General features: G+C 34.8%; 5 protein-coding genes across 5 annotated transcripts; 2 read left to right on the plus strand and 3 right to left on the minus strand.

Annotated features, from left to right (window-relative positions):
• Positions 1 to 1,860: 1,860 nt before the first annotated feature.
• Positions 1,861 to 2,316, minus strand: LOC101890459 (uncharacterized). Its single transcript, XM_005174978.2, has one exon. The coding sequence runs from the start codon at positions 2,314 to 2,316 to the stop codon at positions 1,861 to 1,863; it is 456 nt and encodes a 151-aa protein (XP_005175035.1).
• A 2,964-nt stretch (positions 2,317 to 5,280) lies between these two features.
• On the plus strand, positions 5,281 to 5,855 carry LOC131801912 (uncharacterized). The gene is made up of 2 exons (XM_059121027.1): positions 5,281 to 5,356; positions 5,417 to 5,855. Exons 1-2 carry the CDS (start codon positions 5,318 to 5,320, stop codon positions 5,786 to 5,788), a joined length of 411 nt encoding a protein of 136 aa, XP_058977010.1. The 5' UTR covers positions 5,281 to 5,317; the 3' UTR covers positions 5,789 to 5,855.
• Positions 5,856 to 9,454: 3,599 nt separating this feature from the next.
• LOC131801936 (uncharacterized) lies at positions 9,455 to 10,875 on the minus strand. The gene is made up of 3 exons (XM_059121081.1): positions 10,740 to 10,875; positions 9,895 to 10,679; positions 9,455 to 9,837 (listed from the first exon to the last, which is right to left on the minus strand). Exons 2-3 carry the CDS (start codon positions 9,934 to 9,936, stop codon positions 9,463 to 9,465), a joined length of 417 nt encoding a protein of 138 aa, XP_058977064.1. The 5' UTR covers positions 9,937 to 10,679; positions 10,740 to 10,875; the 3' UTR covers positions 9,455 to 9,462.
• LOC105262425 (uncharacterized) lies at positions 10,308 to 10,778 on the minus strand. The gene is made up of 2 exons (XM_011297426.3): positions 10,740 to 10,778; positions 10,308 to 10,679 (listed from the first exon to the last, which is right to left on the minus strand). The coding sequence occupies exons 1-2, from the start codon at positions 10,776 to 10,778 to the stop codon at positions 10,308 to 10,310; spliced, it is 411 nt and encodes a 136-aa protein (XP_011295728.2).
• Positions 10,876 to 21,067: 10,192 nt separating the features above from the next.
• On the plus strand, positions 21,068 to 21,715 carry LOC101897433 (uncharacterized). Its single transcript, XM_005192037.4, has 2 exons — positions 21,068 to 21,222; positions 21,292 to 21,715. Exons 1-2 carry the CDS (start codon positions 21,178 to 21,180, stop codon positions 21,661 to 21,663), a joined length of 417 nt encoding a protein of 138 aa, XP_005192094.1. The 5' UTR covers positions 21,068 to 21,177; the 3' UTR covers positions 21,664 to 21,715.
• The last annotated feature ends 1,280 nt before the right edge of the window (positions 21,716 to 22,995 follow it).

A 22,995-nucleotide genomic window follows, 5' to 3' on the forward strand; every position in this document is an offset into this window, starting at 1 on the left:
TCTTCGCATAGCCTCCAAATAACGACACCTCCCGATATTCCGTATTTTGATGATTTTAGCGAATTTATTTTATTCACCAGAATTGTTTTAAATTTGCTATTTGAAGTGCGTAATGGATACTACAGCCTAAGAGAGAAAATGGTCTGTGCAGGTCCACGTCTTTCTAAATCTCCCCATATTCGGTATTTTGATGATATAAGCGAAATTATTCACCGGAACTTTTTCAAATTACGTAAAGTTTGGAAAAAATAATACAGCCTATCACAAAAAATTACTTATGCAGCACGTTTTTGCATAGCTTGCATATAAACGTATGAGCTGTATTTTTCAGCGAATTTTTTATTTTTTGAAATATTTAAAGTTCCTTCCGATTGGTGGAAGGTATAACAAGTTCGTCCCGGCCGAACTTAGCTGTTTTTTTATTGTTTATATTTTCCCACAAATAGTTGGTCATTTTTATAATCTCCACTTTGAAAAGAAGGGTATACTAACTTTGTCATTTCGTTTGTAACAACCCTAAATATTCGTCGTAGGCCCCGTAACATATACCCATAATCAGTACAAAATTCTAAGTCGATTTAAAGATGTCTGCCCGTTTTTTGAAATCACGATTTTGTGTCTAGGATGGTTGGTATTGAAAATAATTGGTCCACGTTTTCGTATATCCCCTATATTACGGTACCTCGCGATATTTCGTATTTTGATGATTTTCGCCACATTTTCCACGGATTTGTCTAAAAAATTCGTATTTGTAGTTCATAATGGTGGCAGAACATTGAATATCTAGGTCCACGTTTTCCCGTAGGGCACATATAACAGCATCCATCGATATTAAGTAATCCTAGTCACATTTACCCACAAAATTGTTTTAAATTTGGTATTTAAGAAGATTTGGTAGATAATGATCATTGAAGTATTAAATTGTCTTTGGAGGTTTCGGTTTTGGTATGCCCTCACCCACTTTGTTTTTTTTTTTTTTTTGAAAAGTTCAACGGCATTATCGGTCTTATTGGTATTTGTAGTTTAAAGTGGGACGCGTTTAAATTTAAATACTTTTATATAAAAATGTTTTCTTTACCCAATAGTGGAGGGTATTTAAAGTTCGGCCCGGCTAAATATAATGTCTTTGATTTGTTTTAAAATCAAAAAATGAAAAGTCTAAAATTCGACTTTGGTTTTCAAATTCGCATCCACGTTTTTGTGTGTTAAATGTTTCAACCAAATCTATGGCCGAAATGTCTGTAATTTAACGCTTCAGATTCTTACTATATTGGCAATATCCTAGAAGTATAGGTATAATCCCTATTTAACGCCATTACCATTTCAAATTAAATTACTTTAAACTGGTATCAGCTCGAATTTTGAATACCTCCTTGGGTATTGAGTTAAGACCCTATATAACGGTTCTGCGAAATTTATGGAATTTTGAAAGACTTTATCTGCGTCATCAACGGATTGCACATGCAAGAATGCATCTCACTAGTATTTAAAATTCCTATATTTTTATTTTAAAAGATTTTCTTTATTCCAGTGCGGAGAGTATACATAGTGCGGCCTTGGTATACAACACATTTCTGACACTTAGTATCGTTACATAAATTTGGTACCGGAAATACCTGCGCCAAATATTCAGAGCGGTGGTGGATGTTACCTGACCAACTTTTAATATTTCGTTTCTTACAAACGACGTTCTCGACCTTTGAAAATAAATGAAATGCAATAAAAATTGTATTATGAGATGATGAACATATTCCTATCTCTAAATATTTATTCAATTTTTTAGCATGGCTGATGCAGCCATCATATATAAATATATGTATGTACAAAAATATATAAATCGTAATTATCTTAACAACCTAACTATTTTTCAATTTTCTGCAAACATCTTGCGGGGGCCTTCTCATAGGCACACTTGATGATCTTGAAATAGGCATAATCTTTTAGCTCATCCGACTGGTGTTCTTCCACACAGTCGCGTATCATATCCAAATCACATTTATTCAAATTGAAACTTTCCTTCAGGGACCATGCAATGCGTTTGATTTCTGGTCCCTTGGCTGGGCGATAGACATTGGTCTCCGTAAGGAAACACAAAAGATATGCACGCACTTCGGGAGTATTTTTTATTTCGAACTTTTTAATTTCAGCAATGGTAGCTGCACTTGTTGAATGATCTTCCATGCACTCGGCCTCAATTTCGGGGCCATCGCGGGGGTACCATTTGGGCGTTTTACCCAAATCTAAAATTTCTGCATACACCTGGCATATTGCGATCATACCAAAACAGAATACTAATAGAACAGCACAGTTTTTCATTTTGAACGAGCTTTGAAGTTTGATCTCTGCGGCATACAAATGTAGACTAAAGACAAGGCGAAACAGTTATGGTATTTTAAGCCATTCACATGTCTGCAGCTATTGTTTTGTTTTCGAAAGAAAAAAAAAAAGAAAAAAACTCTAAGGCAAAACTTGAAATTCAACTACTACTGCGGGTTTCATAAAACAGCCAGGGGTTCCCAATCTTTCTATGACAATATACACAATAGCACTGCTAGACTTATTTGCTATGTTGATATATAAAAAATAATAAGTCAGGCCAAGTTAAATTATTTTAAGCCTCCCACCATACGAAGCCTAATGTTATAGCCAAACTGGTTTGTTATGCAAAGAAATGGACAGATACTGAACATATTGGAGGTCGAATTTATTTATTAGTGGTAGTTTTATAATTAAGTTTTATTTGAATATTTAAAGCATACTTTTAGGCGTAAGTTTAATTAACTTTCATTTATATGTCGAAGCATCATATGAAGTGCATGGTAGTCTGGGATCGGCAGCGCATGGAAATGCAATTAATTTCTCACAGAAACCTGACAAACTTTAGCGTAATACTCTCTCTTTCGATGATGTGTGTAAAAGAGTCGTATTTGAGCCTTGGATATTAAAAGTGGAAAATAATTAAAATTGTACGAATAAAAAATTGCAGAATTAGGACTTTTGGTAGGCATTTTTATACCCTCCACCAAAAAAGGTATGGAGGGTATATTAAGTTCGTCATTCCGTTTGTAACTCATCGAAATAATCATTTTAGACCCAACAAAGTATATATATTCTTGATCAGCGCAAAATTCTAAGACGATTTAGCCCTGTCCGTCCGTCTGTCCGTCTGTTGTAATCACGCTACAGTCTAAACGAATTAAGATAGGAAGCTAAAACTTTGCACAGATCTCTCTTTTGTCTGCAGGCAGGTCAAGTTCGAAGATGGGCTATATCGGTCCACGATATCGTATAGCCCCCATATAACGGTACCCCCGATATTCGGTATTTTGATGATGTTAGCCACATTTTTCAATGGAATTGTCTGAAAATCCACACAAGTAGTTTCTTGTGGGTACTTTATACCTCGGCAGAGAATTATCTATATAGGTCCACAATATCGTATAGCCTCCATATAACGGTACCCCCCGGTATTCGGCATTTTGATGATTTTAGCCATATTTTTTAATGGAATTGTCTTAAAATCCACACAAGTAGTTCCTTGCGAGTAATTTACCCCCTGAGAGAGAAATACCGATATTCGGTATTTTGATGATTTTACCCACATTTTGTCTAAAAATCCACACGGAATTGTCTGAAAATCCACACAAGGAGTACCTTGTGGGTATTTTATACCTAGGCAGAGAATTATCTATATAGGTCCACAATATCGTACAGCCCCCATATAACGGTACCCCCCGATATTCGGTATTTTGATGATTTTACCCACATTTTTCAACGGAATTGTCTGAAAATCCACATAAGTAGTTCCTTGTGGGTACTTTATACCTCGGCAGAGAATTATTTTTATAGGTTCACAATATCGTATAGCCCCCATATAACGGTACCCCCCGATATTCTGTATTTTGATGATTTTACCCACATTTTTCAACGGAATTGTCTGAAAATCCACACAAGGAGTTCCTTGTGGGTACTTTATACCTAGGCAGAGAATTATCTATATAGGTCCACAATATCGTATAGCCCCCATGTAACGGTACCCCCGATATTCGGTATTTTGATGATTTTACCCACATTTTTCAACGGAATTGTCTGAAAATCCACACAAGGAGTTCCTTGTGGGTACTTTATACCTCGGCAGAGAATTGTCCATACAGGTCCACGATATCGTATAGCCCCCATGTAACGGTACCCCCACGGCATTCGGTATTTTGATGATTTTTGCCACATTTTTCAATGGAATTGTCTGAAATTCCACAAAAGGAGTCCCTTGTGGGCAGTTTACCTCCTCAAAAAGAATTGTCTATATAGGTCCACGATATCGTATATTCCCCATATAACGGTACCCCCCGATATTCGGTATTTTTCAACGGAATTGTCTAACAATCCACACAAGGAGTTCCTTGTGGGTACTTTATACCTCGGCAGAGAATCATCTATATAGCTCCACAATATCGTATAGACCCCATATAACGGTACTCCCCTATATTCGGTATTTTTATGATTTTAGCCACTTTTTCCAATGGAATTATCTGAAAATCCATACAAGGAGTTCCTTGTGAGTACTTTACACGCAGACATAGATTTGTCTTTATAGGTCCACAATATCGTATATCCCCCCATATATCGGCACCTTCCTATATAAGCTATTTTAAAGATTTTAAAAGAATTTTTATTGAATTTAATTTTTTTGAAAAATTTCTAATTCGTTCCAAATGGTGGAGGGTATTCAAAGTTCAGCCCGGCCGAACTTACTGCTTTTTTACTTGTTATTTTTCAGGTGGAGTGCATTATAGTCAGAGATCGGCCACGTATGGAAATGCAATCAATTTCTCACAGAAACCTGACGAATTTTAAGGTAATACTCTCTTTCTCTCTCTTTCGATGATGTGTGTAATAGAGTCGTGTTTGAGTCTTGGGTATTAAAAGTGGAAAAGAATTAAAATTGCAGGAGTAAAAAATTGCCGAATAAGGACTATTGGTAGGCATTTTAATTTTTGGTAGAATATTATGAGGTGCATAATTTAATCTAAATCAGAGACACGTGTTTTATAGATGGTCATGGTTACATAGACTCCAATTTACCTGAAACTGATTTCATCGTACCATATATGGGACGTCTAAGAACCTTATTTTAATTTTTGATCCACTAAAAATAAATAAATATTTATAGTGTGGCGATTCGAGGGGTCAAGTAGACAAAAATGTTGGATGACAAAACAAAATAAGAAAATGAAAATAAAAATGATAAGAATTTCTATAAAAACACAATGAGATATTCTCTTGAGTGCAGTGATTGACATTGGAAGTATTGTTCAAAATGTTTAAAATAATTATTTCAATTTTCTTCATTTCATTGGTAAGCTTGAAAACGATAAATTAAATATTTTGCTCATAATACCAAGTTATTAAAATCCAGGTTTTTGCCAAACGTCCCGATTGGTATCCGGAAAATCCCCTAGAAATTGAAGCTGAATGTATGAAAAAGTATAACGTTAATGCCGAAACGATTGCCAAAAATCGCTCCTTTCAACTTGAGGATACACCCATAGTGCGTTCGCTGGTGTTCTGCATTGCTGTGGGGAAAAATGTCTATCGGCCTGAAAGTGGATACGATCCAGAACGTTTGGCACTTGGTCTTAAGTATGGTTTGAATCTTGACTGCAATGTGGATTTCCTCAGTAACTGTGCTCACAGCCACAATGATGTAGAGTCTCAAGAAGGGAAATTTTTTGATTTCTTTAAATGTGTTTTTGGTGGTATTGAGGGAAATTGCGAAAAAGTTCAATAAATTTTTGGAAGGTGTCAAATTTTATTGGGGCAATAAAAATGTGCAAATAAATTTTAAAATAAATATAGATTTTTGCCATAGAGTTTTCTATGTAATTCGTGAAGGAAATAGTCCGGATTTTTATCACCTTCTTTGATTCATGCAATTAGTTTGCTGATCGCAAATAAGCTGAGCTTGTTTCATGAAAAAAAATATCTCAGCAACATCTAGTCCAAATTTTAATGTGAGAAAGAAAGAGAACATAAACGGCTAACTAAACAAGTTACAAGTAAAACAGCAGTAAGTTCGGCTGGGCGAAACTTTGAATATTATTTGGTGCGAGTTTGGAAAATTTCAAAAAGATAACATCCATTAAAAATTCTGTTAAAATCTTAAAAATACTGAATATAGCCATTATATTGGGGACTACACGAAAAAGTGGACCTGCATAGGCCACTTTTGTCATAAGCCATTACAATATTCAAATACGAAAATTAAAAAAATAAAAAAAATCCGTTAAATAATGTAGCTAAAATCATCAAAATACTAAATATAGGGAGGTACTGATATATGGGGCCTATATGAAGACCTGGATCTGCATAGACAATTTTTAGTCAGAGGCTGCAGTTCCCATTACGAACTCTAAATACGGAATCAAAAAATCATCAAAATACCGAATATTGGGAGGTACCGTCATATGGAGGTTATGAGAAGACGTGGGCCTGCATACACAATTTTTTGTCATAGGCTGTAGTACCCATTACAAATTCTAAATACTCCGGTGAATAATGTCCTTAAAGTCGCCAAAATAACGAATATCGGGGGGTACCGTTGTATGTGGGTTATACGATATCGTAGAATAAAGTGCTTGGAAAGAACTTGGAAAATGTAGCTAAAATCACCAAAATACCGAATATCGGGAGCTACCGTAAAATGGGAGATAATCTTCTTGGGGGTAAATTACACAGAAAAAATTCCTTGTGTGGATTTTCAGACAATTCTGTTGGCTAAAATCATCAAAATACCGAATATAGGGAGGTACCATTATATGAGGGCCATACGATATAGTGGACCTATATAAACAAATCTCTTCTATGGGGTCAAGTACTCAGAAACAACTCCTTGTGTGGATTTTCAGACAATTCCGTTGGAAAATGTGGACTCTACATATTTTAGATCGGGAATTGAATTGAATTTTATTCTGATCGGGAATATACATACTTTTGGTGTCTCCTAAGGAGTGGGGGCAAATTCCTCCTCTTCCATACTTTTACACATTTTCGTACTAAGATTCCGTGCAATATTTCACATAAAAATACGAGGAATATTTTGGTCTACGATTTTAACCCTCAAGCGAGTCAACAAAGGGGCCGTGTTGGTCCTTTTTTAAATATGTTCGCGAAACTATTTGTCTTGAGATTCTACTATATGTCCTAGAAGACTTCAAAAGTCTAAATCAGGAACTCGTATATATTAAAACCAGTAAGGAAAAGTCAAAAGTCGGGCGGGGCCGACTATATGATACCATACACCACTATGCTTATTTAGTAGAGCTCTGGTAACAAAATAATTTATTTGAAGTAGATCATACCATTTGGCTTTAGAGCAGTTGTAATTTTGTTTCAGATGGAACTAATAGCGGAAGCATTTCAAATTCTGAATCGATTTTCACTAAATTTGACGGAGACATATCAACCTTTTATACCAATTTAACATTGCTATAGAGTGCATTATATCACTTCGAGAAGGATTATATTACAAAATATATATCTGAGCCGAGTTCCACAAAATGGAAGCGTACGTCCCGAAATTCACTTAACCTGAAATCGGAGTAAGGATATATATGGGAGCTATATCCAAATCTTAGCCGTTCTAGATAAAATTTGGCAAATGTATTTCCGAGCTCTATAAGATATCGGGTACCAAATATCATTGCTGTCGAATGCATATTACGAATGTTCGGGACTTAATTACAAATTCGGATGAAACCTATATATGGGAGCTATAGCTATATCAGAACCGGTTTTTTTCAAATTTGATGGACTTACTTCTAGACCAAATTCGGTCGGATAAGCCAAAATTCAGGTTATTTGAAATGATATTGGCCATTTGGTGCACAATTAACCCGAAATCGGTTGAAGATGTATATGGGAGCTATATCCAAATCTGAACCGATCTTGATACAATTTGGAATAGGTATTTCTGGGCCGTATCTGATATCTTATACCAAACATCATTCTTGTGGGTTGCATATTACGAATGTGAGGGACTCGAACACCAAATTGGATGAACATTTGCGTGCCAAAACATTTGCGTGCCAAAGGCTTTAATGCACCCTTCAGAATATTTTCGGCATTTATTCTGATGCCTGGGTCGATTAATACTAGCGTAGCGGCCCACACCATCACCATGGCCGGCGCTTGAGTTCTGGTGGCCAAACGAAGGTGGGTGCACATTTTCAGCTGACCTCTTTGGCAAGTAAAAACGATCATTTTGTTTGTTTATAAACTGCTGGACAACGAATGTTTTCTAATCGGAGAAAACCAAATTCGGCAGTTCACCACTTTCGGAGAAGCGAAGCAACTCTTTAGCTCTTTTGAGTCTATTTTCTTTCTGTTGCGGTGTAAGTTCTTGCACTTTTTGGAATTTCATTGGTTTTACACCGAGCTCATTTTTCAATATTTGTCGAATGGAATATTGCGATATGTTGAGCTCACGAGCCATTTTTCGGCCACAGCGACGCGGGTTTCGATCAAGTCGCTTCTTTACTTTTCGAACCATTTCTGCTGATGTTGCTGTTTTCTTCCGTCCACTTCCTTGACGTCGGGCTACGCTACCAGTATAACGGTAACGAGCGATGTTACGAGACACAAAAGATTTATTCACATTTAAATCCAGAAGTGCTCTAACGATAGCCACTTGTGGTTTTCCAGCCAAATATAAAGAAATCACACTATCACGCTTGAATTCCATCACGAATAACTGTTTTTCTGGAAAATTCCCACCAAAATGTTTTTGTACGCTTGTAAACAATATAATGAACTGTAATTGGAATAATTTTAACAGCTGTCGAACGACTGGCTTAGAAATGACAGCCGTCTGAAGTTGTTTGCAGTTTTGTATTTGCATCAATGTCCCAAGAAACTCGATAATATTCTTAAATTTTTTAATCAATTTTTTCTCTGACTTTTCGAGTTGACGCCTGAAAGTAACAAAAAAATTAGTTTTGGGCGAAAATTGTCAAAGGAAAAAATATTCTACACGAAATTTCATTATTGATCTCAGAATAAACCTAGGTACAATAGTTTTTTTTTGAAAATTATATTCAAAATTTATGTACTGAAAGTGAAAATTTTATGTTTGCTTCCGTGGCAAATTCTTCCTTCATACTTCATATTTTGGATGAAGTATCAAAGTAAGAATTGTTCTAAATCAAATTTCATTGTGGGTCTCCGAATAAAATAAATTTGTATACTTAAGATATACAATAAAAAATTGCAGATATTTTTGTTGTTACGATACGCATGTCTATTTTAGCTTTTTTGTCATAATCCGCTTGATTTTGCCAGTATACCAATAATTACATCCGATTTCAAATTAAAGTCGCTTTAGGCGTTTTGGCTGGGCATTGATGAGACCCCCAAGAAAATAAAACCATTATGAAATATTTTATTTATTTATTTTTATTTTCTTCTTCAAACACTCTCACACTCTTCAAAGGCATTTTCCAATATACATTTCATTATATTAAAATATATAATGTCCTCCGAATATGAATCTTCATAGCTATTATCAATGCAATCTTGAATCAGGTTCAGAGGACAATTATATTTATAGGTATTTTGTATTTCATAAGCCAGACGTTCGGCGATAAACCCCACCTCTGGGCTGTAAAGATTTTTACCCATGGCAGTGCAGAATAGGTATGAGCGAAATGTGGGATTATGTTTCACCTTCAAATGACCGTTTTCATTGGCAATCATTTCATCAGCGAGGGGATATTGTTCACGACATTTTGCCTCGATTTCATTGGAATTCGTTGGATACCACTGTAAATCTTGAACAAATATCTGTAATTGTTAAGGATTTCATAGGATTTTTAAATTGATGGTCTGATTCGGGCTTACCGCTGTCACACTAAGCAAGGCGATGCTGAGAATTTTAAACATGGCTGGCAGAAATCTGTGCTTTTTCACATTAAACTGCAGACTAGGTGTGTCTGAGGCATTATTATTTGGAACAACCACAGCTAACTTGTTATCAGCAAATTTATTCGATGAGTCAAAGAAGGTGATAAAAATCCAGACTATTTCTTTCACGAATTATATAGAAGTCTCCAGGGCCAAACATACCTGAATAAATTCGGTATCAAAGCTTTGGGTTTGATGATGTTTATATTTTATATGTTTTAATATTTATTTGAATATTTTTTTGGCTCTAAAAAATTTGACAATTTCCAATTTTTTTTTATTTGAATTTTTAAATTTATTTCATTATTTTTATTGCTTTCAAAAATAAAAAGTTAACAATTTCCAAAATTTCATTCAATTTTCTTACAATTTTCCTTGATATCATCAAAAACACATTTAAAGAAATGGAAATATTTTCCCTCCTGAGACTCAATATTGTTGTACTTGTTGGCACAGTTACGAATGAAATCGACATTACAATCAACATTCAGCCCATACTTTAGACCAACAGCAAAACGTTCTGGTTCAAAACCTTTTTCGGGCCGATAGACATTTTTACCAACAGCACTGCAAAACAACACGGACCGAACTGTGGGTGTATCCTCAAGTTGGAAGGCGCGAATTTTGGCAATCGTTTCGGCATCAACGTTATACTTTTTCATACATTCCGCTTCAATTTCTTGGGGATTTTCCGGATACCAATCGGGACGTTCGGCAAAGACCTGGTTTTAAAGAATTTAAAATTAGGTCCATATTTAATTTGTCGTTTTCCAATAACTTACCAAAGAAAGCAAACAAATTGTAATTATTATTTTAAACATCTTGAATTATACTCCAAATACCAATTACTGCGCTCAGGAGAATGTGTCATCGGGTTTTTATAGAACACCTTATCATTGAATTTTTGTTAAATGTTTTTTTGTCACCCCTAATGTTTGTTCATTTGATCCCTCAAATCGCCAAATTATCATTTGATACTTTAGTTATTTGAGTGAATTGAAAATGTGCCGAATTGAAAATAAGATTTTAGACCTTTCATATTTGTTAGAATGAAATCCGCTTCAGGTTATTTGGGGTAAGTTTTGCCATACTCATTTATTGTGGGCGGGGTAACACACATTTCTGCCACTTTAGGTAGAGCCGGATTTTAAAATTTCAAATACCGAATTTTAAGCAATTACGCTAGGAACTAATGCTAAAAATCATCAAAATATCGATTATGGAGAAGAACACATATTTGGGTGTTATACGAAAACGTTGATCGAAATGGCTCATCACCGAACTTGAACTGCCTGCAGATAAAGGAAAGCTCTATGCAAAACATTAGCTTTCTTTGAACTCTAGCGTGACTACAACAGACCGATGTACATGGTTACATCGACTTAGAATTTTACGCTGATCAAAAATATAATTTATTTTTGGGGCTTAAAATGAATATTTCGAGGAGTTTCAAACGGAAATTCCTATTTGGAAAATTAAAGTTTTCTTGAAAAGATTCGTTTTAAATCATATTCACATCCTCTGTAAGAACAAGTAATATATATATATATATATATATATATATATATATATATATATATATATATATATATATATATATATATATATATATATATATATATATATATATATTACTTGTTCTTACAGAGGATGTGAATATGATTTAAAACGAATCTTTTCAAGAAAACTTTAATTTTCCAAATAGGAATTTCCGTTTGAAACTCCTCGAAATATTCATTTTAAGCCCCAAAAATAAATTATATTTAAATCATATTCACATCCTCTGTAAGAACAAGTAATATATATATATATATATATATATATATATATATATATATATATATATATATATATATATATATATATATATATATATATATATATATATATATATATTACTTGTTCTTACAGAGGATGTGAATATGATTTAAAACGAATCTTTTCAAGAAAACTTTAATTTTCCAAATAGGAATTTCCGTTTGAAACTCCTCGAAATATTCATTTTAAGCCCCAAAAATAAATTATTTTTTGATCAGCGTAAAATTCTAAGTCGATGTAACCATGTACATCGGTCTGTTGTAGTCACGCTAGAGTTCAAAGAAAGCTAATGTTTTCCATAGAGCTTTCCTTTATCTGCAGGCAGTTCAAGTTCGGTGATGAGCCATTTCGATCAACGTTTTCGTATAACACCCATATATGTGTTCTTCTCCATAATCGATATTTTGATGATTTTTAGCATTAGTTCCTAGCGTAATTGCTTAAAATTCGGTATTTGAAATTTTAAAATCCGGCTCTACCTAAAGTGGCAGAAATGTGTGTTACCCCGCCCATATATATATATATATATATATATATATATATATATATATATATATATATATATATATATATATATATATATATATATATATATATATATATATATGTGTATATATATATATATATATATATATATATAAAGTCAACAATTTTTTATACTCTCAGACATCAACTGACATCTGTTCTAACGTAACCCAACGTTAACTGAGCCATTTAGTCTTTTGTCTTGCAATCATAAATTTTGCTATCAGTTGTTCTGCATTTATTGAAATTAGCACTGCTACACTTTTGACCTCTTTTCTATTACACTGTGCAACATTAAAATATTATTTAAAAACAAGTAAGCAAAGGCTATAGTCGTGCGGGGCCGACCATGTGATACCCTACAACACAACAATATATTAGAAGCCCCTTTAAGTCCAAATCCATTTTGAAAGATTTCGCTTTCTTTGTCCTGAAGCAATGCCCAAATATTACCATTAGCATTTTGAACAGGGACATTTACCCAATATTTACGCACTCCGTCGTGCTGTTAGTTGTTGTTGTCCATTTTATAGCTAAATATAATCCAGTGGTCATCCAAAATGCTACAATTCTTCCCTGTCCTTAACTCTCTTCTTAAGCGTGTCGATTGGCTTCAATTGTTTGATCAGGAAATTTTTTCTGTTTTTGTCCATTTAAACACCCAAATATATTGCGGACATCTTTAAAAACAATAGGCCTAGCCCTTCTGAGCATAATCCTACACTTGTGAAAATTTTCGTGAGGAACGATAATTGTAGTCTGTATATAATACCCCCAAACTGTGTTGTAAGGTGAGAAAATGTTACAAAATATACATTTCAATATTATAGGTCAAACTGAAAAAATCGCATGCGATAAAAAATATGAAAAAATAAAAAAATCTACATTAACATCATTATTGGAATCTTTTTAGACTTTATCCTTTTATGCCAACAGGGCATTCTGAATTGACAAAATTTGTCAAAATCGGTCTAGCCATTCTTGAGATATAAGCATTCTAGGGGATGTTAGCCTTCCTTTGTACATACACATTGTATATATTTCGCTATAAATATCCGATATATTTACTATCGGCATCTACGTTACGGTCAGAATTGACCTTTCCATCTATTGGCGATTTCGCCGGGACTAAAAATGTTCGCGGTCAATGGAATATTTGACTTTTATTTAACAGAAATGATATGGTCTATTTCACCCACTAAATATTACCCGATGACCATCAAAATTGGAAGACTTCTGACCAGCCCTTACCTCTAGCACCCTACTAAATTCGATTGGAATATAATTGAGACCTGTAAAGCAACTGCACAATCAAAAAATTTTTCAGTTTTTGGTCCATTTCAACCCCTTAATATTATGCGATCATCTCCAAAAACAATAGGGTTCTATTCTGGCCCTAACCCCACCTCTATTTTCAATTTCGTGAGGATTGGGCCATAGTTGCGACCTGTAGAGTGATTACAAATTAACATGGACAGACGGACGGACGGACATACATAGCTAGATCGACTCAGCTCGGCGAGATAGGAAGATCTATATATACTTTCCTATGTGGGAAATCGATATTTCGAGGTGTTACATCATTTTTGGCCCAAACAAACTTATAATACCCCAAAACATAGTGTTGTAGGGTATAATAATTTTATAGAGCGGACCGAATTTTTTATACCCTCCACCACTATGTTTATCGAAGCAAATTGAATTAAATGAAAAGATAAAAGAAGAATCCATTCTAATTAAAATATAAAATAATCCAAACCAAAATTGGGTTGGAAATTGTAGCAGAACCCTCAAAAATGACCATAATTGGAAGGTCCCTTTGTATGGGGGCTACACCAATTAGTGGAAGCTAATCGAACCATTTTCGCAAGAAGAAAACATTTCAGTAACCCCAAGTGTCAAGCTTCAACTGATTTGGTTGGGAATTGTAGCAGAAACCTTCAAAATACCAAAAACAGGGAGGTACCGTTATATGGGGGCAAGTAGTGGACCTGTAGCGAGCGAATATTTTTTACAGGGAGAGAACAGACCTACCAAGACCTCAAAATGTAAAGTCTCAGTTGATTTGGTTGGAAATTGTGGAAGAAACCTTCAAAATACCGAAAATCTGGAATTACCATTATATGGGGGCTATATATCTAAATGTGGACAGATAGACAGACAGACGAACATCGGCAAACCCGCTTATTCTGATCAGGAATATATATATATATATTTTTGGGTCTCCGACGAATATTTTGATAAATCCTTTATTGTATTGCAGAGGGTATAAAAACATAGATGAGTAGTACTTCGCTAGTTCCAATTTTCAATGCCATTTCCTTAAGTCATTACAAGCTCAACTTGAAATAGAAAATTATCAAAAATCCAGCAACAAATGACCTTTGCCTTAGCAGAGCAAATATTTCAAATTCAGAAAAACTTAGTCGATTATGAAAATGGAGCTAAAAATGTATGACCCGTGTACTGGCGTTTTGAAAGTTTTCTTAACAATCTAACCTAAGTAAGAGGGGGGAGGATTAAGATCACTTTGGATCCTTCTTCACCAATATTAGTGTTAACAATACGAGGATTATTTTGCTCGAAAATATTAGCACTAGTCACATTAGGACTTTAGATCTATTTCGGAATATAGTTATAAACTATGTTTGTCATCCTTGCATATTAGGTACACATTTTCTTCTAGTATAACTAGTTCATAGTGGTAAGGGTCTATATGTCTTCCTGCATTTGTTTGTAACATGGAGAAGGAAGCGAGATAGACTTATAGTTACTTATGAAGATCTTCATAGAATAACTTTATGAATCGATTTGTGCATGTCAATCCGTCTGTCCGTCCGTCAATTCTAGTGAACAAAATGCAGGTCGCATTTATTGGTGATAATCGGATCGGATATTGAAATTGGTGATAATCGGATCAAATTTAGATATAGCTCCCATATATCTTCAACTGATTTCGGTTAATTGTGCACCAAATGGCCAATATCAGTCCAAAAGTCCTGAATTTTGGTACATCCGACCTAATTCAGTCTAGAAGCAAGTACATCGAATTCGGAAAAAATCGGTTAAGATATAGATATAGCTCCCATATATATGTTTTTCTACGATTTGATGTTTAAGTCCCCCATAGAATGACGTTTGGTATCAGATACAGCCCAGAAATACCTCTGAAAAATTGCATCAAGATCGCTTCAGACTTGGATATAGATCCCATATATATCCTTAATCCGATTTCACGTTTATTGTGCAAATAATGGCTAATATCAGCCCAAATGGAGTGAACTTCGGGACGTACGTTTCCATTTGGTGGAACTCGGATCCGATACATTATTTTTTAATATTATCCTTCTCAAAGTGATATCCTGCTATAGAGTGCAATGTAATTTGGTATAAAGGATTAAAATGTCTCCGTCAAATTTAGTGAAAATCGATTAAGAATTGGAGATGCCTCCCCCATATTAGTTCCCACTGAAACCAAACTATAACTGCTCTAAACCCAAATGTTGATAGGTTGTATGGTCTACTTCAAACAAATTATTTTGTTATGGGAGCTCTACTAAATATGCATATTGGTGTAGGGTATCGTATAAATATGTGAAATTTGGATACAATCGGACTCTTATTTCACCTTTTATCAGATTTAAAATTATTCCAAATTTTGAACCTTTGTGAGGAAGGTGCCAGAAGGAGTGGGTTCGTGTCTAACATGTACACAGCAGACCTTATGCTAATAGAAGTATTGAGATGTGCTGAGGTTGAAAGGAATCGAATGTTCATTTCGCGTTTTACGAGCTTTTTGGCTATTTAAAATGATGACCTGTTATGGGGGAGGTACCAGAAAGAGTGGACCGACCTTCACACCAGATCTTGTGCTGATATAAATATTGAGATGTGCGAAATTTGGAGACAACCGAACTCTAATTTCACATTTTATAAGAGTTATAATTATTCCAAAGGTTGACCCTTGGTGGGGGAGATACTAGATGGAGTGGGCCGATATTGTTCATTTTCGCACTATGGTTAGCACTGATTAAAATGTTAGAATTGGCTAAGTATGCACAAAATTGGATGATCCCTTCTTCTTCTATAAGCCAATTTTTTTCTTTCAAAGGAAGGGACCGATTGCACATCTACGAACTCGATCTAATTTTGACAATAATATTGCGATGTGTCAATTTCGGGTCAAATCGGATACACCCTTCTAGAGTTATCGTGCGCACCAGCCGGACGGACGGACATCCCCCGATCGACTCCAAGTGTCCTGAAACGGATTTTTTCCAAAAAAGACCCAGGGTATAAAATCGTTACTGCGATGAGGCACGTTTTGGTCGTATCAAATGATATATACCCTCTGTAACCATATGGCTGAGAGTATAAAAAATTGTTGACTTTATATATATATATATATATATATATATATATATATATATATATATATATATATATATATATATATATATATATATATATATATATATATATATATATATATATATATATATATAAAGTCAACAATTTTTTATACTCTCAGCCATATGGTTACAGAGGGTATATATCATTTGATACGACCAAAACGTGCCTCATCGCAGTAACGATTTTATACCCTGGGTCTTTTTTGGAAAAAATCCGTTTCAGGACACTTGGAGTCGATCGGGGGATGTCCGTCCGTCCGGCTGGTGCGCACGATAACTCTAGAAGGGTGTATCCGATTTGACCCGAAATTGACACATCGCAATATTATTGTCAAAATTAGATCGAGTTCGTAGATGTGCAATCGGTCCCTTCCTTTGAAAGAAAAAAATTGGCTTATAGAAGAAGAAGGGATCATCCAATTTTGTGCATACTTAGCCAATTCTAACATTTTAATCAGTGCTAACCATAGTGCGAAAATGAACAATATCGGCCCACTCCATCTAGTATCTCCCCCACCAAGGGTCAACCTTTGGAATAATTATATCTCTTATAAAATGTGAAATTAGAGTTCGGTTGTCTCCAAATTTCGCACATCTCAATATTTATATCAGCACAAGATCTGGTGTGAAGGTCGGTCCACTCTTTCTGGTACCTCCCCCATAACAGGTCATCATTTTAAATAGCCAAAAAGCTCGTAAAACGCGAAATGAACATTCGATTCCTTTCAACCTCAGCACATCTCAATACTTCTATTAGCATAAGGTCTGCTGTGTACATGTTAGACACGAACCCACTCCTTCTGGCACCTTCCTCACAAAGGTTCAAAATTTGGAATAATTTTAAATCTGATAAAAGGTGAAATAAGAGTCCGATTGTATCCAAATTTCACATATTTATACGATACCCTACACCAATATGCATATTTAGTAGAGCTCCCATAACAAAATAATTTGTTTGAAGTAGACCATACAACCTATCAACATTTGGGTTTAGAGCAGTTATAGTTTGGTTTCAGAGGGAACTAATATGGGGGAGGCATCTCCAATTCTTAATCGATTTTCACTAAATTTGACGGAGACATTTTAATCCTTTATACCAAATTACATTGCACTCTATAGCAGGATATCACTTTGAGAAGGATAATATTAAAAAAATAATGTATCGGATCCGAGTTCCACCAAATGGAAACGTACGTCCCGAAGTTCACTCCATTTGGGCTGATATTAGCCATTATTTGCACAATAAACGTGAAATCGGATTAAGGATATATATGGGATCTATATCCAAGTCTGAAGCGATCTTGATGCAATTTTTCAGAGGTATTTCTGGGCTGTATCTGATACCAAACGTCATTCTATGGGGGACTTAAACATCAAATCGTAGAAAAACATATATATGGGAGCTATATCTATATCTTAACCGATTTTTTCCGAATTCGATGTACTTGCTTCTAGACTGAATTAGGTCGGATGTACCAAAATTCAGGACTTTTGGACTGATATTGGCCATTTGGTGCACAATTAACCGAAATCAGTTGAAGATATATGGGAGCTATATCTAAATTTGATCCGATTATCACCAATTTCAATATCCGATCCGATTATCACCAATAAATGCGACCTGCATTTTGTTCACTAGAATTGACGGACGGACAGACGGATTGACATGCACAAATCGATTCATAAAGTTATTCTATGAAGATCTTCATAAGTAACTATAAGTCTATCTCGCTTCCTTCTCCATGTTACAAACAAATGCAGGAAGACATATAGACCCTTACCACTATGAACTAGTTATACTAGAAGAAAATGTGTACCTAATATGCAAGGATGACAAACATAGTTTATAACTATATTCCGAAATAGATCTAAAGTCCTAATGTGACTAGTGCTAATATTTTCGAGCAAAATAATCCTCGTATTGTTAACACTAATATTGGTGAAGAAGGATCCAAAGTGATCTTAATCCTCCCCCCTCTTACTTAGGTTAGATTGTTAAGAAAACTTTCAAAACGCCAGTACACGGGTCATACATTTTTAGCTCCATTTTCATAATCGACTAAGTTTTTCTGAATTTGAAATATTTGCTCTGCTAAGGCAAAGGTCATTTGTTGCTGGATTTTTGATAATTTTCTATTTCAAGTTGAGCTTGTAATGACTTAAGGAAATGGCATTGAAAATTGGAACTAGCGAAGTACTACTCATCTATGTTTTTATACCCTCTGCAATACAATAAAGGATTTATCAAAATATTCGTCGGAGACCCAAAAATATATATATATATATTCCTGATCAGAATAAGCGGGTTTGCCGATGTTCGTCTGTCTGTCTATCTGTCCACATTTAGATATATAGCCCCCATATAATGGTAATTCCAGATTTTCGGTATTTTGAAGGTTTCTTCCACAATTTCCAACCAAATCAACTGAGACTTTACATTTTGAGGTCTTGGTAGGTCTGTTCTCTCCCTGTAAAAATATTCGCTCGCTACAGGTCCACTACTTGCCCCCATATAACGGTACCTCCCTGTTTTTGGTATTTTGAAGGTTTCTGCTACAATTCCCAACCAAATCAGTTGAAGCTTGACACTTGGGGTTACTGAAATGTTTTCTTCTTGCGAAAATGGTTCGATTAGCTTCCACTAATTGGTGTAGCCCCCATACAAAGGGACCTTCCAATTATGGTCATTTTTGAGGGTTCTGCTACAATTTCCAACCCAATTTTGGTTTGGATTATTTTATATTTTAATTAGAATAGATTCTTCTTTTATCTTTTCATTTAATTCAATTTGCTTCGATAAACATAGTGGTGGAGGGTATAAAAAATTCGGTCCGCTCTATAAAATTATTATACCCTACAACACTATGTTTTGGGGTATTATAAGTTTGTTTGGGCCAAAAATGATGTAACACCTCGAAATATCGATTTCCCACATAGGAAAGTATATATAGATCTTCCTATCTCGCCGAGCTGAGTCGATCTAGCTATGTATGTCCGTCCGTCCGTCTGTCCATGTTAATTTGTAATCACTCTACAGGTCGCAACTATGGCCCAATCCTCACGAAATTGAAAATAGAGGTGGGGTTAGGGCCAGAATAGAACCCTATTGTTTTTGGAGATGATCGCATAATATTAAGGGGTTGAAATGGACCAAAAACTGAAAAATTTTTTGATTGTGCAGTTGCTTTACAGGTCTCAATTATATTCCAATCGAATTTAGTAGGGTGCTAGAGGTAAGGGCTGGTCAGAAGTCTTCCAATTTTGATGGTCATCGGGTAATATTTAGTGGGTGAAATAGACCATATAATTTCTGTTAAATAAAAGTCAAATATTCCATTGACCGCGAACATTTTTAGTCCCGGCGAAATCGCCAATAGATGGAAAGGTCAATTCTGACCGTAACGTAGATGCCGATAGTAAATATATCGGATATTTATAGCGAAATATATACAATGTGTATGTACAAAGGAAGGCTAACATCCCCTAGAATGCTTATATCTCAAGAATGGCTAGACCGATTTTGACAAATTTTGTCAATTCAGAATGCCCTGTTGGCATAAAAGGATAAAGTCTAAAAAGATTCCAATAATGATGTTAATGTAGATTTTTTTATTTTTTCATATTTTTTATCGCATGCGATTTTTTCAGTTTGACCTATAATATTGAAATGTATATTTTGTAACATTTTCTCACCTTACAACACAGTTTGGGGGTATTATATACAGACTACAATTATCGTTCCTCACGAAAATTTTCACAAGTGTAGGATTATGCTCAGAAGGGCTAGGCCTATTGTTTTTAAAGATGTCCGCAATATATTTGGGTGTTTAAATGGACAAAAACAGAAAAAATTTCCTGATCAAACAATTGAAGCCAATCGACACGCTTAAGAAGAGAGTTAAGGACAGGGAAGAATTGTAGCATTTTGGATGACCACTGGATTATATTTAGCTATAAAATGGACAACAACAACTAACAGCACGACGGAGTGCGTAAATATTGGGTAAATGTCCCTGTTCAAAATGCTAATGGTAATATTTGGGCATTGCTTCAGGACAAAAAAAGCGAAATCTTTCAAAATGGATTTGGACTTAAAGGGGCTTCTAATATATTGTTGTGTTGTAGGGTATCACATGGTCGGCCCCGCACGACTATAGCCTTTGCTTACTTGTTTTTAAATAATATTTTAATGTTGCACAGTGTAATAGAAAAGAGGTCAAAAGTTTAGCAGTGCTAATTTCAATAAATGCAGAACAACTGATAGCAAAATTTATGATTGCAAGACAAAAGACTAAATGGCTCAGTTAACGTTGGGTTACGTTAGAACAGATGTCAGTTGATGTCTTGAAATGAATGCTGATAAAAATTGCCTATAAATAGGGAAAATGTATTTTACAAGAAATATTAGTTTTCTTTCGATCCTGCTAATATTTACATTAGTAACGAGGGAAAAACAACAAGAACAATGACTAAATTTTGTTGTGTGGTGCTGATTTGCTGTTTGGCAATGGTAAGAACGGGGAGAAAATGAAAATAATCCAAAAAAATGCACCTATCAATTCATGTACTACGCATTAAGGTCTCCGCTGAACTTCCCGATTGGTATCCTCAGGATGAACCAGCAATCGAAGCCAAATGCCGTGATGAAAACTCCATTAGTTCGGACACCATGACAAAAATATGGTCCCATCAAATTGACGATACTCCAGAAATACGCAAATTTTTACTATGCCTAGCCGAAAATAAGAATGTTTTTAATTCCGATATGGGCTTTAAAGCCGATCGTTTACAGATTATCATGAAAGAAAGAGCCAAGATGGATTGTAAGCTGGAATTTATTGAAGAATGTGAAATGGGAGCCAAAGACATGAAACCCGACGATGCCATGATATTTAACATCATGAAATGTATTGTTGGTGGCATAAAAGAAAATTGTAAGAAAATTGAATAATGTCCAAGAAAATGGTAATACAAATAAAATTTAATGTGGTATTCATATGAAATGTATTGGGTTTCATTGTGTTTAAGTGAATAGAGAACCCAAAGCGAGAGCTCGCGCTATTGAAAGTAATATTTGAAATTTTGTTCAGTCTTTGATGTGGGTCAAATATTTGGTATAGCCAATGTCAGTTCATGTTTATGTACAGCCTTAATATAACGGTACATTCAGGTTTCCAGTATTTTATTCAGGTTTCCAGTATTTATTATTATTATTTTATTTAGTATTTTATATTCAAATATTCGTTCCCACATAGGAGAGTATATATGGATCTTCCTACCTCCCCGAGCTGAGTCGATCTAGCTCTGTATGTCCGTCCTTCCATATTAATTTGTAATCACTCTACAGGTAGCAATTATGGTCCGATCTTTACGAAATTTAGAATGGAGGTGGGTCTAGGGCCAGAATAGAGGCCTTTTGCTTTTTAAGATGATCGCATAATATTTAGGCGTTTCAATGGACCAAAAACTAAAAATTACCTGAATTTGCAGTTGCTCTACAACTCGCAATTATAGACCAATCGAAGTGGAAGTTAGCATGTGGCTAGAGCTTAGGGCTGGGCAGAAGACTTACAATTTTGATGGTCATCGGGTAATATTTAGTGTGTGAAATAGAACATAGCATTTGTGTTAAATAAAAGTCAAATTTTCTATTAAACCGCGAATATTTTTAGTCCCAGCGAAATCACAAATAGAAGAACAGGTCAATTCTAACAGTTACGCCGATAGATAGTTACGCCGATAGTTAGATGCCGATAGTAAAAATATCGGATATAAATAGCGAAATATATACAATGTGTATATACAAAGGAAAGGGATGCTAGCTAGAATGCTTATATCTCATTAATGGCTGGACCGATTTTGACTTTTTTTCAAATCAGAATGCCCTCTTGGCGTAAAATAATAAGGTCAAAAAATCGCATACAAAGATGGCAATAATGACATTTTTTTAATTTTTCATTTTTTTTTTTCAATTTGGCTTATAATATTGAAGTATACATTTTGTAATATTTTTCACCTTACAACACAGGTTATATGATACATAATAATTATATAATAAGGCATATACAGATTTCAATTATCGTTCGATCCTTACGAAAATTTTCACAAGGGTAGGGCCAGAAGGGCTAGCCTATAGTAAAAATGTCCGCAATTTATTTAAAAAAATATCCCAGGTTTTGCAGCTGTTATAAAGGTCACAAATGGGAAACAAATGACCTGAAATCTGGCATGAAGTTAGAGTTTAGGACCACTTTATGGACCACTATTTTTGTAGTGGCCTTTT

Source organism: Musca domestica, unplaced genomic scaffold, assembly GCF_030504385.1.
Source record: "Musca domestica strain aabys unplaced genomic scaffold, Musca_domestica.polishedcontigs.V.1.1 1, whole genome shotgun sequence".
NCBI classification, from domain to species: domain Eukaryota; kingdom Metazoa; phylum Arthropoda; class Insecta; order Diptera; family Muscidae; genus Musca; species Musca domestica.

Bases quoted from the DNA above. Each gene is read 5' to 3' on its own strand.
- LOC131801912 (XM_059121027.1), top strand. From the start codon at position 5,318: ATGTTTAAAATAATTATTTCAATTTTCTTCATTTCATTG. The intron at 5,357-5,416 runs GTAAGCTTGAAA...ATTAAAATCCAG, and splicing joins CAATTTTCTTCATTTCATTG to GTTTTTGCCAAACGTCCCGA.
- LOC101890459 (XM_005174978.2), bottom strand. From the start codon at position 2,316: ATGAAAAACTGTGCTGTTCTATTAGTATTCTGTTTTGGTATGATCGCA.
- LOC101897433 (XM_005192037.4), top strand. From the start codon at position 21,178: ATGACTAAATTTTGTTGTGTGGTGCTGATTTGCTGTTTGGCAATG. The intron at 21,223-21,291 runs GTAAGAACGGGG...CTACGCATTAAG, and splicing joins TGATTTGCTGTTTGGCAATG to GTCTCCGCTGAACTTCCCGA.
- LOC131801936 (XM_059121081.1), bottom strand. From the start codon at position 9,936: ATGTTTAAAATTCTCAGCATCGCCTTGCTTAGTGTGACAGCG. The intron at 9,838-9,894 runs GTAAGCCCGAAT...TAACAATTACAG, and splicing joins CCTTGCTTAGTGTGACAGCG to ATATTTGTTCAAGATTTACA.
- LOC105262425 (XM_011297426.3), bottom strand. From the start codon at position 10,778: ATGTTTAAAATAATAATTACAATTTGTTTGCTTTCTTTG. The intron at 10,680-10,739 runs GTAAGTTATTGG...CTTTAAAACCAG, and splicing joins CAATTTGTTTGCTTTCTTTG to GTCTTTGCCGAACGTCCCGA.